The following is a 19,466-nucleotide window of genomic DNA, read 5'->3' as shown; positions in this document are numbered from 1 at the left end:
AATTTGGCAAAAGTGTGCAGAGAAGACCAAGTCGCTGCCTTACATATCTGATCAACAGAAGCCTCGTTCTTGAAGGCCCATGTGGAAGCCACAGCTCTAGTAGAGTGAGCTGTAATTCGTTCAGGAGGCTGCCGTCCGGCAGTCTTATAAGCCAATTGGATGATGCTTTTCAGCCAAAAAGAAAGAGGTAGCAGTAGCTTTCTGTCCTCTCCTCTTACCAGAATAAATGACAAACAAAGATGAATTCTGTCTGAAATCCTTCGTTGCATCTAAATAGAATTTTAAAGCACGGACCACATCTAAATTGTGTAACAAACGTTCCTTCTTCGAAACTGGATTCGGACACAGAGAAGGAACAACTATTTCCTGGTTAATATTCCTGTTGGAAACCACTTTTGGAAGAAAACCAGGTTTGGTACGCAAAACAACCTTATCTGCATGGAATACCAGATAGGGTGGATCACACTGCAAAGCAGACAATTCAGAAACTCTTCTAGCAGAAGAAATAGCAACCAAAAACAGAACTTTCCAAGATAGTAACTTAATATCTATGGAATGTAGAGGTTCAAACGGAACCCCTTGAAGAACTGAAAGAACTAAATTTAGACTCCATGGAGGAGTCATGGGTCTGTAAACAGGCTTGATTCTGACTAAGGCCTGTACAAAAGCTTGCACATCTGGCACAGCTGCCAGGCGTTTGTGTAACAAAACAGACAAAGCAGATATCTGTCCTTTTAGAGAACTCGCTGACAACCCTTTATCCAAACCCTCTTGGAGAAAGGAAAGAATCTTAGGAATTTTTATTTTACTCCAAGAGAATCCCTTGGATTCACACCAACAGATATATTTTTTCCATATTTTATGGTAAATTTTCCTAGTCACAGGTTTTCTGGCTTGGATCAGAGTATCTATAACTGAATCTGAAAACCCACGCTTAGATAAAATCAAGCGTTCAATTTCCAAGCAGTCAGCTGCAGAGAGACTAGATTTGGATGTTCGAATGGACCTTGTACTAGAAGATCCTGTCTCAAAGGTAGCTTCCATGGTAGAGCCGATGACATATTCACCAGGTCTGCATACCAAGTCCTGCGTGGCCACGCAGGAGCTATCAGAATCACCAAGGCCTTCTCCTGTTTGATCCTGGCTACGAGCCTGGGAAGGAGAGGAAACGGTGGAAACACATAAGCTAGGTTGAACGACCAAGGCGCCACTAATGCATCCACCAGTGTCGCCTTGGGATCCCTGGATCTGGACCCGTAGCGAGGAACCTTGAAGTTCTGACGAGACGCCATCAGATCCATGTCTGGAATGCCCCATAATTGAGTTAACTGGGCAAAGACCTCCGGGTGGAGTTCCCACTCCCCCGGATGGAAAGTCTGACGACTCAAATAATCCGCCTCCCAGTTGCCTACTCCTGGGATGTGAATTGCAGATAGATGGCAGGAGTGATCCTCCGCCTATTTGATGATCTTGGATACCTCTTCCATCGCCAAGGAACTCTTTGTTCCTCCCTGATGATTGATGTAAGCTACAGTCGTCATGTTGTCCGACTGAAATCTTATGAATCCGGCCTTCGCTAGTTGAGGCCAAGCCCGGAGCGCATTGAATATCGCTCTCAGTTCCAGGATGTTTATCGGGAGAAGAGACTCTTCCCGAGACCATAGACCCTGAGCTTTCAGGGAGTCCCAGACCGCGCCCCAGCCTAATAGACTGGCGTCGGTCGTGACAATGACCCACTCTGGTCTGCGGAAACTCATTCCCTGAGACAGGTGATCCTGAGTCAACTACCAACGGAGTGAGTCTCTGCTTAACTGGTCTACTTGAATCTGGGGAGACAAGTCTGCATAATCCCCATTCCACTGTCTGAGCATGCACAGTTGCAATGGTCTTAGATGAATTCGAGCAAAAGGAACCACGTCCATTGCTGCAACCATTAAACCTATTACTTCCATGCACTGAGCTATGGAAGGCTGAGGAATAGATTGAAGAACTTGACAAGCCTTTAGAAGCTTTAACTTTCTGACCTCTGTCAGAAAAATCTTCATTTCTACAGAATCTATTATTGTTCCCAGAAAAGGAACTCTTGTAGACTGGGACAGGGAACTCTTTTCCATGTTCACCTTCCACCCGTGAGACCTGAGAAAAGCTAATACAATGTCTGTATGAGCCCTTGATCTGGAAAGGGACGACGCTTGGATTAGGATGTCGTCTAGGTAAGGTGCCACTGCAATGCCCCTCGGTCTTAGAACCGCTAGAAGGGACCCTAGCACCTTTGTGAAAATTCTGGGAGCAGTGGCTAAACCGAACGGAAGAGCCACGAACTGGTAATGTTTGTCCAGAAAGGCGAACCTTAGGAACTGATGATGATCTTTGTGGATAGGAATATGTAGGTACGCATCCTTTAAATCCACGGTAGTCATGTATTGACCCTCCTGGATTGTTGGTAAAATCGTTCTAATGGTTTCCATTTTGAATGATGGAACTCTGAGGAATTTGTTTAGAATTTTTAAATCCAGAATTGGTCTGAAAGTTCCCTCTTTTTTGGGAACTACAAACAGGTTTGAGTAAAACCCCTGACCTTGTTCCACTGTTGGAACTGGGTGTATCACTCCCATCTTTAATAGATCTCCTACGCAATGTAAGAATGCCTGTCTCTTTATCTGGTCTGAAGATAAGCGAGACATGTGGAACCTTCCCCTTGGAGGAAGTTCCTTGAATTCTAGAATATAACCCTGAGAGACTATTTCTAGTGCCCAGGGATCCTGAACATCTCTTGCCCAAGCCTGAGCAAAGAGAGAAAGTCTGCCCCCTACTAGATCCGGTCCCGGATCGGGGGCTACCCCTTCATGCTGTCTTGGTAGCAGCAGCAGGCTTCTTGGCCTATTTACCCTTGTTCCAGCCTTGCATTGGTTTCCATGCTGGCTTAGCCTGGGAAGCGTTACCCTCTTGTCTAGAGGCTGCAGAGTTAGGAGACGGTCCGTTCCTGAAGTTGCGAAAGGAACGAAAATTAGATTTGTTCTTAGCCTTGAAAGGCCTATCCTGTGGGAGGGCATGGCCCTTTCCCCCAGTTATGTCTGAAATAATCTTCTTCAATTCTGGCCCAAAAAGGGTCTTACCTTTGAAAGGAATATTAAGCAATTTTGTCTTGGATGACACATCCGCCGACCAAGATTTTAGCCAAAGCGCTCTGCGCGCCACAATTGCAAAACCTGAATTTTTCGCCGCTAATTTCGCCAATTGCAAAGCGGCATCTAAAATAAAGGAATTAGCCAACTTTAGTGTGTGAATTCTGTCCATGACTTCCTCATATGGAGTCTCCTTATTGAGCGAATTTTCTAGTTCCTCGAACCAAAAAGACGCCGCCGTGGTGACAGGAATAATGCACAAAATTGGCTGAAGAAGGAAACCTTGCTGAACAAATATCTTTTTAAGCAATCCTTCCAATTTTTTATCCATAGGATCTTTGAAAGCACAACTGTCCTCAATGGGAATAGTCGTGCGCTTGGCCAACGTAGAAACTGCTCCTTCAACCTTAGGGACGGTTTGCCATGCGTCCCTTCTGGGGTCGACAATGGGGAACATTTTCTTAAATATAGGAGGTGGGACAAAAGGTATACCTGGCTTCTCCCATTCCTTGTTCACTATGTCCGCCACCCTCTTGGGCCAGAAGTAACTGCGCAATTAAGGGGCGAAAATGAGGCTTCCTCCCTCTGCATACCAGAGTGAAGGGGCCTTCCTGAATAGATTAGGTGTCTAACAAACTGCCAGGCGTAATAAAACGTTCCCAAAAGTGTTTCCAAGTCTCAAAACACTCCAAAAATCCTATAAATATTATATAAATCAATCGATTTAGCCCACAATAGTGTCAACCAGTATATAGCCCATTTATAAGCCTTCATTCTGTTATGAGTCTAAGAAAATGGCTTACCGATCCCAAAAGGGAAATGACAGTCTTCTAGCATTACTATGTCTTGTTAGAAAAGAGACTAGTCATACCTGGAGCAGAAAAGTCTGCAAACTGTTCCCCCCAACTGAAGTTCTCTGGGCTCAACAGTCCTGCGTGGGAACAGCAATGGATTTTAGTTACTGTTGCTAAAATCATACTCCTCTTTTAACAGAACTCTTCATCACTTTCTGTTGTAGAGTAAATAGTACAAACTGGCACTATTTTAAAATAAACTCTTGATAGAAGAAATAAAACTACAACTAACACCACATACTCTTTACCATCCCCGTGGAGATGCTACTTGTTCAGAGCGGCAAAGAGAATGACTGGGGGGCGGAGCCAGAGGGGGTGCTATATGGGCAGCTTTTGCTGTGCTCTCTTTGCCATTTCCTGTTGGGGAAGAGAATATCCCACAAGTAAGGATGAAGCCGTGGACCGGACACACCAATGTAGGAGAAATAGGTATGCTAGACTGAAGGTCCACGGAACCGCCAGAGCATCTATGATTTCTGCCTGGGGGTCCCTGGACCTCGATCCGTATCTCGGGAGCTTAGCATTCTGTTGAGATGCCATTAGATCTAATTCCGGCTGACCCCAGTTGAGAATCAGGCTGGAGAACACTTCCGGACGGAGTTCCCACTCCCCCGGATGAAAGGTCTGCCTGCTCAGGAAGTCCGCCTCCCAGTTGTCTACCCCTGCAATGTGGATCGCCGACAGGCAGCAAGAGTGGGCCTCCGCCCACTGAATTATTTTGGTTACTTCTGTCATCGCCAAGGAACTCCTCGTTCTTCCCCGATGATTGATGTAAACCACTGAAGTTATATTGTCCGACTGGAACCTGATAAACTGGACCAAGGCTAACTGGGGCAAGGCCAGAAGAGCATTGAAGATCGCTCTCAGCTCCAGAATGTTGATAGGAAGAGCAGACTGAGTCCAGACTCCCTGAGCCTTTAGGGAAACCCAGACAGCTCCCCACCCTAGAAGGCTGGTGTCGGTTGTCACAATCACCCAAGATGGTCTGCGAAAGCAGGTTCCCTGGGAGAAATGATTCTGAGACAACCACCATTGAAGTGAATCCCTTGTCTCCTGCTCCAGTAGTATTCGAGGAGACAAATCTGCATAATCTCCGTTCCATTGCCTGAGCATGCTTAACTGCAGAAGTCTGAGGTGGAACCGAGCAAACGGGATGATGTCCATTGCCGCCACCATCAGCCCGATTACCTCCATGCACTGAGCCACTGATGGCAGAGGAGTGGGCTGAAGGACTAGACAAGTATCGATAATCTGATTTCCTGACTTCTGTCAGAAAAATCTTCATTGATAGGAAATCTATTATAGTTCCCAAGAAAGTTACCCTTGTATTTGGTACTAAGGAACTCTTCTCCAAATTTACCTTCCACCCGTTAGATCGCAGGAAGGATAACACCATGACCATGTGGGACCTTGCTTGATGTAAGGATGGCGTCTGAACTAGTATGTCGTCCAGATAGGGCGCCACTGCAACGCCCCATGACCAAAGCACCGCCAACAGCGATCCCAGAACCTTTGTGAAAATTCTGGGAACTGTGGCAAGACCGAAAGGAAGAGCCACGAACTGGAAGTGTTTGTCCAGAAAGGCAAACCTTAGAAACTTGTGATGATTCTTGTGAATGGGAAGATGCAAGTACGCGTCCTTTAAATCAACCGTTGTCGTAAATTGACCCTCTTGGATCAAAGGAAGATCTTTAAGGACGGTACTCTGAGAAATTTGTTTAGACTCTTGAGATCTAAAATTGGTCTGAAGGTTCCCTCTTTTTTGGGAACCACGAACAGATTCAAGTAAAAACCGAGACCCTGTTCCTGTATTGGAACTGGAACAATCACTCCCAGGTCGGAGAGGTCTCCTATGCAGTGTAAGAACGCCTCTCTTTTTGTCTGGTCTGCAGATAATCTTGAAAGCAGAAATCTGCCTCTGGGAGGAAAACTTTTGAACTCTAATTTGTATCCCTGGGACACAGTTTCTATTGACCGGGGATCCTGAACATCTCAAACCCAAGCCAGAGCGAAGAAGGAAAGTTTGCCCGATACAAGATCCAGTCGGGTATGGGAAACATTTTTTTGAAATTAGGAGATGGAGAGAAAGGTATACCAGGTCTCTCCCACTCCTTAGCAATGATATCAGAAGCTTGGTCTGGGACCGGAAACACTTCTTGTCGAGGAAGGAACCTCAAAATATATTTGTTCAGCTTACTGGACTTGTTAGGAAAAACAACTTTAGTGGAGTTGCTGCGAGGAAGCGCAGGGCACTGCTTGTGAGGGCGGTGAAATTTGGGACGCTTGAGGAGAAAGCTGCGGCATATATTGAACCTTGTCAGACCCCTGGACAACATCCGCTTTAGAAAAAGTTGGCTCAGAATTTTTTTTCCCCTATAATTTAAAGTCCTCTCAATACATGAGGAACAGAAAGGGATTGGTGGTTCCACATTGACCTCAAAACACAAGGAGCAAGTGACATTTTTCAAGTCCCCTTGGTCCATACTGAACCACAATAATACAATTATGAATTAAAAACTTTAATTTTGTCACACAAATGTTTTAAGTGCAAAAACATTACTGTCCCTTTAAATTTAAAAGTGTAACTTTTTTACTGCGTGTGTAAAAAACGTACCCAAACGAACAGAAACTAATAAAAAAAAAAAAATGACACCACTACACCTCAGCAGCTTTGCTGAGGTGCCTACCTGACTGCAAGACCGGAGACCTTTCTCCTTCAAGGCAAACGATCCAGACTCAACAGGGGAACGACCCAGCTACTTTCCGGTCCTAGAAACGCCTGTTTAACAAGAACCATGCATTTCTAGACAGAGACTGTAATTTCCGACCTGTCTGTATATTGAGGAGCAGTGAAAAAGCGCGCAATTAAGGAAGATCCGCCCATCGTGGGCGTGGCCAACACTAACATACTCTCCCGGTCGTTATTTTGCATTAAATAAACCGCCATGAGAGTAAAACCACCAGAGCCATAAAAAACTCAGCGCCAACTAAGAAGCCGAAAATGACGAATTTGCGTCAACGTAACTTTCGCGTCAAAAACATCTCGCGCCAAGAATGACACAATAAATTTTGGCATTTTGCGCCCTCGCGAGCCTAATACAGCCCGCATTTTAAAAAAGTCAATTTGAAAAAGACTAAACCCCATGTAAGAAATAATTTTTTTCTTAAAAATGCATTTCCCAGATATGAAACTGACAGTCTGCAAAAATGGAAATATACTGAAACCTTAATCATGGCAAATATAAGTACAATACATATATTTAGAACTTTATAAAAAGTGCCAAACCATAGCTGAGACTGTCTTAAGTAAATGAAACATACTTACCAAAAGACAGCCATTCACATATAGCAGATAACCGTTTCAGTACTGGTTTGGCTGAGGTAATGGAATATGAGAGTATATCGTCGATCTGAAAAGGGAGATGAATCTCTACAACCAATAACAGAGAACCTATGAAATAGATCCCCGTTAGGAAGACCATTGCATTCAATAGGTGATACTCCCTTCACATCCCTCTGACATTCACTGTACTCAGAGGAATCGGGCTTCAAAAAAGCTGAGAAGCGCATATCAACGTAGAAATCTTAGCACAAACTTACTTCACCACCTCCATAGGAGGCAAAGTTTGTAAAACTGAATTGTGGGTGTGGTGAGGGGTGTATTAATAGGCATTTTGAGGTTTGGGAAACTGCCCCTCCTGGTAGGATTGTATATCCCATACGTCACTAGCTCATGGACTCTTGCCAATTACATGAAAGAAAAAATTATTGTCTCCCAGCCCCAGTGCCTGCTTAAAGCTGTCCAGTTCTCTCAGACTCAGAGTTTACATTGTCCCCATAATAAAGTGCATGTTTCAATGAGCCCTTTATATAGTGTAACATTCTGTAGTAAAGTGTTATTAGTTCCAGAATAATAAAGTAGCACTTACCTCATATGTCTGCCTGACAGCAAGGCAGTTAACCAGGTTTGAGGGGTCCTCTCCCCCACATGGACCTGTGAAAAAAAGGAAATTCCTGAATAAACATTCCTCATGTTTTCAGGATTAGGGCAGCATCAATATATGAGAGGCGCAGTGAGAATTATGTCCCACAAGTTCCCATTACTCTAAAGCCACCACTGCTCTACTGAAGAGACTGATATGGACTACGGCTACACCCTAGGACAAAGCAGCACATCCTTGTACCACTTTAAAAATAATAAACTCTTGATTGAAGAATCATAGCTAACACCTCACTTTACCACTTCCTATCACTAACGTAGGCAAAGAGAATGACTGGGTTGGGAGTGAGGGGAGGTGATATTTAACAGCTTTGCTGTGGTGCTCTTTGCTGCCTCCTGCTGACCAGGAGGTAAATATATCATTAGTAATTAAGATGATCCGTGGACTCATTGTGTCATTAAAAATAAAAACCCCACTTATCACATTGTATAATTTGCATGTAGTATATTGTGTTTTTATAAACCTACATAAGTCTCTTTATGTGGTGAGATTTCACTCCTTATTTCCTACATTCTATTTATTTTAACTCTTTAAATCCAACAAATTCTTAAATGGACATAAAACCCCAAATTTCTCTTTCATTATCCAGAGAGAGCATACACTTAAAACAACTTTCCAATTTACTTCTATTATCAAATGTCAAGGGTGTAAGTTCAGGAGTGTGCATGTATCTTCAGCACTATATAGGAGCAGTTTTGCAGCTTAAAACATTAGAAAGCACTCAATAGCAGCACTATTTCAGGTCAAGAAGTGCTTAAAGGGACACTAAACCCAAAATTTTTATTAATGACTCCGATAGAACATGCAATTTTAAGCAACTTTCTAATTTACTCCTATTATCAATTTTTCTTTGTACTCTTACATTCCTGTTTTTAAATAAAGATAGCAAAACTTAAGAGCCGGACCATTTTTGGATGAGAACCTGGGATATGCTTGCTTATTGGTTTGCTAAATGTATCCACCAATAAGCAAGCGCTATCCATGGTGCGGAACCTAAAATGGGCCTGCTCCTAAGCTTTAAATTCCTACTTTTTAAATAAAGATAGCAAGAGAACAAATAAAAATTGATAGGAGTAAATTAGAAAGTTGCTTAAAATTGCATGCTGTCTGAATCTAAAGAAAACAAAAATTGGGTTTAGTATCCCTTTAAGGCGTGTGCAGGCTACCTACCTTGGAAACTCTTCAACAAATATCATCATAAGAACAAAGCAAATTTGATAATTTAAGTAAATTGGGAACTTTTTTTTTAAATTGAATTCTCGATCTGAACAATGAAAGAAAAATGTTGGGTTTCATGTCCCTTTAAATCTGCATTTTGTCACCTATCCTGATGTTCAATACCCCTCTAGCTCATTACTTTTATCATTCGCCATTCTGAGTGTAGTGGTCAGATTCCCAACTCTGAAGATTCCTATTGGCTAATAGTTCTCATCTCCTGATATGCTGAAATATAACAATCTGCCATTCTCTTTGGCAAGAAAGGAGGAAGATATTACCTGTTTTCTGTATGGAGAAATGATGCCAATCTCTTTTGGTGAGATCCTAGACAATCCTTTCTTGCCCTGAGATTGTAGCAGATCATCAAGGTACGTTATAACTTCTTGAATCTCACTCACATTGAAGAAAGAAGGGCTGTTTCCTTCCCGCTCATCTTTACCCAACACACCATGAAAAATGATGGGAAATCCCTAGAAAAAATAACAGGTGTATAAAAGCCGCTTAATATAAATTAGGATTAATATATTTTTTCTAGTCACGAAAAAGCAAGGGATAGAAAGGTGAAAAATATAACGTGGATGCATTTCAATGTGAAACATATTTGCAATATACTTTCATTAGCAAATGCTTTTAAAACACCTCACCTTCTCAGAGAGCTGGTGGTGGTATGTATTGCATCATAAAAGCCACTGGTGACTCTCTTAGCAGGCTTTCACAGGATATGTGGATATGCCAAACAAAAACTAAACTTTTACTAGAAGCATTTTTGCTAATGAATGTATATTGCAAAAATGCTTATATTTCACATTAAAATGCAACCATGCACATTTCATTTTTGACCTTTCTATCCCTTTAATTTAAAAAAAAGTGTTGTGCAACAGCTCTAGGACACGAAAGGGCAATGACCTACAGTACCAACCCAAAATGGAGGCATCTGATATAGACACTCTCTCACCCCCCCCCCCCACCCCTGCATGACCTCAATTTAAATGGAAAAGGCTCCCCTTACTGTCCCCTGTCAAGTAAGGGGTTACCCAAAGTATGATCCTAATTTGTCAAAGTCAAAGCATTATGAGACTTTGTATAATCACAATCCTTAAAGTGATTGTAACGTTAAGCACTTTAATATAATTTATATACTATGTCTTAATCTTAAATCTTAATCTTTCATTCCTTAATTTTTTTTTAAAGATGGTTCATTAGTAAAATAATTTCAGTTTAGTTATGGTAAACATCCCACCATTCCCCCTTTCCCATCTCATACTGTATGTAAAAAGGGAGCATGCAACAATTGGATGAAGACAGATTTGTCATCAATCAACTAAACACAGTATGAAATGCTGACGGAGGAACAGCCGGATATTTTCTATGACTAAACAGTAATTATTTTACTAAGGAACCGTACTTACTGTTTTAATGATTAATTTTATATACGTCTTAATGTGCAGAACTTTACTATCACTTTAATACTATGCTGTATAAAAAATGAAATACAAAATAGAAAGTGCAGAGTTTAAATGTAATAAAACTTAAATCTGAAGTGTGTAGTAATGTAGAATACTAAGCACAAAGTGTAAATGCAGCAGAACTGTCATGCAGTGCTATATTGCATGGGATTGTCTCTACTTCATATACAGAAATGCATGGAACACCCCTTCTAGGAGTATAGCAAAAACAGAATTTATGTTTACCTGATAAATTGCTTTCTCCAACGGTGTGTCCGGTCCACGGCGTCATCCTTACTTGTGGGATATTCTCTTCCCCAACAGGAAATGGCAAAGAGCCCAGCAAAGCTGGTCACATGATCCCTCCTAGGCTCCGCCTACCCCAGTCATTCGACCGACGTTAAGGAGGAATATTTGCATAGGAGAAACCATATGATACCGTGGTGACTGTAGTTGAAGAAAATAAATTATCAGACCTGATTAAAAAACCAGGGCGGGCCGTGGACCGGACACACCGTTGGAGAAAGCAATTTATCAGGTAAACATAAATTCTGTTTTCTCCAACATAGGTGTGTCCGGTCCACGGCGTCATCCTTACTTGTGGGAACCAATACCAAAGCTTTAGGACACGGATGAAGGGAGGGAGCAAATCAGGTCACCTAAATGGAAGGCACCACGGCTTGCAAAACCTTTCTCCCGAAAATAGCCTCAGAAGAAGCAAAAGTATCAAACTTGTAAAATTTGGTAAAAGTGTGCAGTGAAGACCAAGTCGCTGCCCTACATATCTGATCAACAGAAGCCTCGTTCTTGAAGGCCCATGTGGAAGCCACAGCCCTAGTGGAATGAGCTGTGATTCTTTCGGGAGGCTGCCGTCCGGCAGTCTCGTAAGCCAATCTGATGATGCTTTTAATCCAAAAAGAGAGAGAGGTAGAAGTTGCTTTTTGACCTCTCCTTTTACCGGAATAAACAACAAACAAGGAAGATGTTTGTCTAAAATCCTTTGTAGCATCTAAATAGAATTTTAGAGCGCGAATAACATCCAAATTGTGCAACAAACGTTCCTTCTTCGAAACTGGTTTCGGACACAGAGAAGGTACGATAATCTCCTGGTTAATGTTTTTTGTTAGAAACAACTTTTGGAAGAAAACCAGGTTTAGTACGTAAAACCACCTTATCTGCATGGAACACCAGATAGGGAGGAGAACACTGCAGAGCAGATAATTCTGAAACTCTTCTAGCATAAGAAATTGCAACCAAATACAAAACTTTCCAAGATAATAACTTAATATCAACGGAATGTAAGGGTTCAAACGGAACCCCCTGAAGAACTGAAAGAACTAAGTTGAGACTCCAAGGAGGAGTCAAAGGTTTGTAAACAGGCTTGATTCTAACCAGAGCCTGAACAAAGGCTTGAACATCTGGCACAGCTGCCAGCTTTTTGTGAAGTAACACAGACAAGGCAGAAATCTGTCCCTTCAGGGAACTTGCAGATAATCCTTTTTCCAATCCTTCTTGAAGGAAGGATAGAATCTTAGGAATCTTAACCTTGTCCCAGGGGAATCCTTTAGATTCACACCAACAGATATATTTTTTCCAAATTTTGTGGTAAATCTTTCTAGTTACAGGCTTTCTGGCCTGAACAAGAGTATCGATAACAGAATCTGAGAACCCTCGCTTCGATAAGATCAAGCGTTCAATCTCCAAGCAGTCAGCTGGAGTGAGACCAGATTCGGATGTTCGAACGGACCCTGAACAAGAAGGTCTCGTCTCAAAGGTAGCTTCCATGGTGGAGCCGATGACATATTCACCAGATCTGCATACCAAGTCCTGCGTGGCCACGCAGGAGCTATCAAGATCACCGACGCCCTCTCCTGATTGATCCTGGCTACCAGCCTGGGGATGAGAGGAAACGGCGGGAACACATAAGCTAGTTTGAAGGTCCAAGGTGCTACTAGTGCATCCACTAGAGCCGCCTTGGGATCCCTGGATCTGGACCCGTAGCAAGGAACTTTGAAGTTCTGACGAGAGGCCATCAGATCCATGTCTGGAATGCCCCACAGTTGAGTGACTTGGGCAAAGATTTCCGGATGGAGTTCCCACTCCCCCGGAATATCGCTCTCAGTTCCAGAATATTTATCGGTAGAAGAGATTCTTCCCGAGACCAAAGACCCTGAGCTTTCAGGGATCCCCAGACCGCGCCCCAGCCCATCAGACTGGCGTCGGTCGTGACAATGACCCACTCTGGTCTGCGGAAGGTCATCCCTTGTGACAGGTTGTCCAGGGACAGCCACCAACGGAGTGAGTCTCTGGTCCTCTGATTTACTTGTATCTTCGGAGACAAGTCTGTATAGTCCCCATTCCACTGACTGAGCATGCACAGTTGTAATGGTCTTAGATGAATGCGCGCAAAAGGAACTATGTCCATTGCCGCTACCATCAAACCTATCACTTCCATGCACTGCGCTATGGAAGGAAGAGGAACGGAATGAAGTATCCGACAAGAGTCTAGAAGTTTTGTTTTTCTGGCCTCTGTCAGAAAAATCCTCATTTCTAAGGAGTCTATTATTGTTCCCAAGAAGGGAACCCTTGTTGACGGAGATAGAGAACTCTTTTCCACGTTCACTTTCCATCCGTGAGATCTGAGAAAGGCCAGGACAATGTCCGTGTGAGCCATTGCTTGAGGAAGGGACGACGCTTGAATCAGAATGTCGTCCAAGTAAGGTACTACAGCAATGCCCCTTGGTCTTAGCACAGCTAGAAGGGACCCTAGTACCTTTGTGAAAATCCTTGGAGCAGTGGCTAATCCGAAAGGAAGCGCCACGAACTGGTAATGCTTGTCCAGGAATGCGAACCTTAGGAACCGATGATGTTCCTTGTGGATAGGAATATGTAGATACGCATCCTTTAAATCCACCGTGGTCATGAATTGACCTTCCTGGATGGAAGGAAGAATAGTTCGAATGGTTTCCATCTTGAACGATGGAACCTTGAGAAACTTGTTTAAGATCTTGAGATCTAAGATTGGTCTGAACGTTCCCTCTTTTTTGGGAACTATGAACAGATTGGAGTAGAACCCCATCCCTTGTTCTCCTAATGGAACAGGATGAATCACTCCCATTTTTAACAGGTCTTCTACACAATGTAAGAATGCCTGTCTTTTTACGTGGTCTGAAGACAACTGAGACCTGTGGAACCTCCCCCTTGGGGGAAGCCCCTTGAATTCCAGAAGATAACCTTGGGAGACTATTTCTAGCGCCCAAGGATCCAGAACATCTCTTGCCCAAGCCTGAGCGAAGAGAGAGAGTCTGCCCCCCACCAGATCCGGTCCCGGATCGGGGGCCAACATATCATGCTGTCTTGGTAGCAGTGGCAGGTTTCTTGGCCTGCTTTCCCTTGTTCCAGCCTTGCATTGGTCTCCAAGCTGGCTTGGCTTGAGAAGTATTACCCTCTTGCTTAGAGGACGTAGCACTTTGGGCTGGTCCGTTTCTACGAAAGGGACGAAAATTAGGTTTATTTTTTGCCTTGAAAGGCCGATCCTGAGGAAGGGCGTGGCCCTTACCCCCAGTGATATCAGAGATAATCTCTTTCAAGTCAGGGCCAAACAGCGTTTTCCCCTTGAAAGGAATGTTAAGTAGCTTGTTCTTGGAAGACGCATCAGCTGACCAAGATTTCAACCAAAGCGCTCTGCGCGCCACAATAGCAAACCCAGAATTCTTAGCCGCTAACCTAGCCAATTGCAAAGTGGCGTCTAGGGTGAAAGAATTAGCCAATTTGAGAGCATTGATTCTGTCCATAATCTCCTCATAAGGAGGAGAATCACTATCGACTGCCTTTATCAGTTCATCGAACCAGAAACACGCGGCTGTAGCGACAGGGACAATGCATGAAATTGGTTGTAGAAGGTAACCCTGCTGAACAAACATCTTTTTAAGTAAACCTTCTAATTTTTTATCCATAGGATCTTTGAAAGCACAACTATCTTCTATGGGTATAGTGGTGCGTTTGTTTAAAGTGGAAACCGCTCCCTCGACCTTGGGGACTGTCTGCCATAAGTCCTTTCTGGGGTCGACCATAGGAAACAATTTTTTAAATATGGGGGGAGGGACGAAAGGAATACCGGGCCTTTCCCATTCTTTATTTACAATGTCCGCCACCCGCTTGGGTATAGGAAAAGCTTCTGGGAGCCCCGGGACCTCTAGGAACTTGTCCATTTTACATAGTTTCTCTGGGATGACCAACTTGTCACAATCATCCAGAGTGGATAATACCTCCTTAAGCAGAATGCGGAGATGTTCCAACTTAAATTTAAACGTAATCACATCAGGTTCAGCTTGTTGAGAAATGTTCCCTGAATCAGTAATTTCTCCCTCAGACAAAACCTCCCTGGCCCCATCAGACTGGTTTAGGGGCCCTTCAGAACCATTATTATCAGCGTCGTCATGCTCTTCAGTATCTAAAACAGAGCAGTCGCGCTTACGCTGATAAGTGTTCATTTTGGCTAAAATGTTTTTGACAGAATTATCCATTACAGCCGTTAATTGTTGCATAGTAAGGAGTATTGGCGCGCTAGATGTACTAGGGGCCTCCTGAGTGGGCAAGACTCGTGTAGACGAAGGAGGGAATGATGCAGTACCATGCTTACTCCCCTCACTTGAGGAATCATCTTGGGCATCATTGTCATTGTCACATAAATCACATTTATTTAAATGAGAAGGAATTCTGGCTTCCCCACATTCAGAACACAGTCTATCTGGTAGTTCAGACATGTTAAACAGGCATAAACTTGATAACAAAGTACAAAAAAACGTTTTAAAATAAAACCGTTACTGTCACTTTAAATTTTAAACTGAACACACTTTATTACTGCAATTGCGAAAAAACATGAAGGAATTGTTCAAAATTCACCAAAATTTCACCACAGTGTCTTAAAGCCTTAAAAGTATTGCACACCAAATTTTGAAGCTTTAACCCTTAAAATAACGGAACCGGAGCCGTTTTTAACTTTAACCCCTTTACAGTCCCTGGTATCCGCTTTGCTGAGACCCAACCAAGCCCAAAGGGGAATACGATACCAAATGACGCCTTCAGAAAGTCTTTTCTAAGTATCAGAGCTCCTCTCACATGCGACTGCATGTCATGCCTCTCAAAAACAAGTGCGCAACACCGGCGCGAAAATGAGGCTCTGCCTATGATTTGGGAAAGCCCCTAAAGAATAAGGTGTCTAAAACAGTGCCTGCCGATATAATCTTATCAAAATACCCAGATTAAATGATTCCTCAAGGCTAAATATGTGTTAATAATGAATCGATTTAGCCCAGAAAAAGTCCACAGCCTTAATAAGCCCTTGTGAAGCCCTTATTTACTATCTTAATAAACATGGCTTACCGGATCCCATAGGGAAAATGACAGCTTCCAGCATTACATCGTCTTGTTAGAATGTGTCATACCTCAAGCAGCAAGAGACTGCTCACTGTTCCCCCAACTGAAGTTAATTGCTCTCAACAGTCCTGTGTGGAACAGCCATAGATTTTAGTGACGGTTGCTAAAATCATTTTCCTCATACAAACAGAAATCTTCATCTCTTTTCTGTTTCTGAGTAAATAGTACATACCAGCACTATTTTAAAATAACAAACTCTTGATTGAATAATAAAAACTACAGTTAAACACTAAAAAACTCTAAGCCATCTCCGTGGAGATGTTGCCTGTACAACGGCAAAGAGAATGACTGGGGTAGGCGGAGCCTAGGAGGGATCATGTGACCAGCTTTGCTGGGCTCTTTGCCATTTCCTGTTGGGGAAGAGAATATCCCACAAGTAAGGATGACGCCGTGGACCGGACACACCTATGTTGGAGAAATCTGTCTTTTAACAATTTCTTAAAGGTCCTCTCTAATGACCTTAGAGAGAAATGAGGCCACTCAACTGAAGAGAGGGACTTTCTCATTTGAAGGAGGCATCACATCTTCCATTAATTTGCAGCTGACCGTCATGGTAACAGTTAACCCATATCCTACTAGGTAGCAGCAAAAAAAAAGAAAAAAAGAAAAAAGGGAATGTAGCCATCATAAGCCATACACAAAGCCACAATCTCTCATTTTTACTGTATAGAGGGGAATTTCAAAAGGGGCCTCTACCCCAAAGGCAGAATACAGCACACCCATAAAAGTGGAGCTACTTGAGGAGTATCATTCACAAAGAAGAAAAAGAAAGAAAAAAAAAAACGACTTCACCGCAGCTGAAAGATTCAGGGACACAGGAATACCCTGTTATGTGCATAGCATTTCCCTAACGGATTTCAGCCATAACTACCCTCAGGCGTCAGGGTGACTCGTCCCTAGCCTCCCTCTGGGGGACTCTGGTATTTTTTTCTTCTGCAATCCTCTGCGCTACTCAATACCTGCACTGGATGAGCTATCTACTGATACTGCTGCAGCTGCATTAATTTGCCATAATGCCATTGACAAGGGTTCTGTCCACAATTTTCTGCCTTTATTTTTTAATAGGAAGTTTGCTAAACTTCCTGAGTTTCAGACTTTTGTACAGTTCGAATTAGGCCACTGATTGAACCTATATCTCCACCCTGTAATCTGAACTTACTTTTCTCTATATTACAAGGTTATTCTCTTGAATCATTGCATTCCATTGATATTGACTATTATTGGGGCAAGTACTCTATTAGAAACTCTTTATTCTAAAGAGATTACTAAATCATTAACCTTGTCTTGTAAGTTTACATTTCTCACTATTCACAGGGTGAAGCTATACTTTGTACTAAATGTGATTTTCTTCCTAATGCAAATACCAATCAAGAGATGGTTTTTCCTTCATGGTGTTCAGACCCTGCTAACCCTAGATAGCGGATAGTTCATAATCTGATTGTAGTAAACACTTTGAAGTTAAATCTCCACGCAACTATAAGATTTCAGACAAACTTCGAGTTTGTTTTTTCCACTATTAAATCTAGTAAGGGGCAGAAATAAGGTAGCATTCCCCTATTAACTCATAAAGAGGGATTCAAGACTGACCATGGGATGGTCACGTTTCTAAGAGTATTACAGCTCTTTCTTCAAGAGCAATTGCAACATTGTGGGTTTTTGAAAGACTATGCTTCTTTGGAGCAGACTTGCAAAGCTGCAATAGTTCTCATCTGCGTACTTTCCCCCCCCCAGAGTTTATTGCAAACAACTTTTGGCAGGAAAGTCCTTAAAGGGACAGTATGCACCAATTTTCATTTAACTGCATGTAATAGACACTACTATAAAGAATAATATGCACAAATACTGATCTAAAAATTTACTATAAAACCTTTTAAAAATTTACTTAGAAGATCCCAGTTTAGAACTGTTGAATAGGGTAGCTGACTAGCTGAAACACCCACTGCAAGTGGTTCTATAGCAAAAAAACAAAAACAAAAAAAACAGACACTGCCGCCGCCGCCGCCCCCCCCCCCCCCCCCCCTTTTTAACACATAATTTTTTGCATCTTTTTAACACATCATTAAATATAAAAGGGGTGGAAAGAATTTTACCTTACGAGGCAACGTATCCCAATTGCAGTAAGAGTTAGAGACCAGCTCATCTGCGGCTACTTGGAGCTCATTCTCATAAAAGAGTTCATTAGGGATACGTAGTATGTCAGGGTGTGATCTACAGAAGAACATACCAAAAGAAGCATAAATGTATTACAAAGTTCTAAAAAATATCCAACTTTGCTGCCAAAAGGATTAGTGTTTATGCTTAAAGGGACGGCCTAGTCAAAATTAAACTTTCATGAGTCAGATAGGGCATGTAATTTTAAACAACTTTACAATTTACTTTTATCATCAAATTTGCTTTGTTCACTTGGTTTTCTTTGTTGAAAGCTAAATCTAGGTAAGCTTCTATACTAATCTCTAAGCCCTTGAAGGCCGCCTCTTATCTGAGTGCATTTTGACAGTTTTCACAGCTAGACAATGTTCATGTGTGGAGTTATTTATAAGTCAGCACTGATTGGCTAATATGCAAGTCTGTTAAAATAACTGAAATAAGGGGGCAGTCTGCAGAGGCTTAGAAACAAGGTAATCACAGAGGTAAAAAGAGTATTATAACTGTGTTGGTTATGCAAAACTGGGGAATAGGCAATAAATGGATTATCTATCTTTTCAAACCATACAAATTCTGGAGTAGACTGTCCTTTAAGAAGTAATTTCATTCGTTGGGAATTTCATTTTGTCTAGAGGTATTTTACCAAAGACAAAATATAAACTTTGTCCCTTAAAAAAAAACAAAAATAAAAACACACTATTAAAATGGAAAACAAATACAAACCTGTAGTTCTTCAGTAGCTTTGTAACAAACATTGAATTATAGCCGTTTTCATCCTTTTTGTAAAGGGGATTCTGGGTCATCAGACGCTCCAGCAAAGAGATGTCTGTAAGAATAAAAAAAACCCACATTTTAGCTATAACTATACTGCATATTCTTGCTTCATGAAGAAGGTAGATAACCAAATAGCTATTACTAGAAAACAGTATGATACTTTATGCTTCCGTGTTTACACAGAGGAATTGGACTACACAATAACATTGCCACATATAAGGTATTCCACTAGATGGCAGCATTCATTTGCAGGAAGGCACAATAGAGTCCCATAGCTGATAGGGAGACTCTACATTTGCCCACAGAAGAATATACCAGGTTAGTGGAAGTTGGTGTATTTCCAGCTGCTGTACTTCAATGTACACCCTAGAGAGAAGACCCTATCTTAGATATATAAATGATTAAATTGTAGTCCATAGTAGATTACCAATCCCTATACTATTCCCAGCAGTTCTAAATGCCCCA

The 19,466-nt window shown here is 42.2% G+C and overlaps 1 protein-coding gene across 1 annotated transcript in view; it reads right to left on the bottom strand.

Moving 5' to 3' along the window:
- The window catches only part of MOV10 (Mov10 RISC complex RNA helicase), a 349,433-nt gene that overhangs the window by 129,324 nt on the left and 200,643 nt on the right, over positions 1 to 19,466 (bottom strand). Inside the window, exons 13-15 of the mRNA XM_053706650.1 lie at positions 18,951 to 19,053; positions 18,173 to 18,290; positions 9,477 to 9,668 (exon numbers count right to left, since the gene is read on the bottom strand). Coding sequence (XP_053562625.1) covers positions 9,477 to 9,668; positions 18,173 to 18,290; positions 18,951 to 19,053 — 413 coding nt within the window. The remainder of the gene's footprint in view (positions 1 to 9,476; positions 9,669 to 18,172; positions 18,291 to 18,950; positions 19,054 to 19,466) is intronic.

The sequence above is a fragment of the Bombina bombina genome, chromosome 3 (assembly GCF_027579735.1).
Source record: "Bombina bombina isolate aBomBom1 chromosome 3, aBomBom1.pri, whole genome shotgun sequence".
Taxonomy (NCBI): Eukaryota; Metazoa; Chordata; class Amphibia; order Anura; family Bombinatoridae; genus Bombina; species Bombina bombina.
Note: the sequence above shows the minus strand (reverse complement) of the source record. Positions and strands in the feature narration are given on the sequence as shown.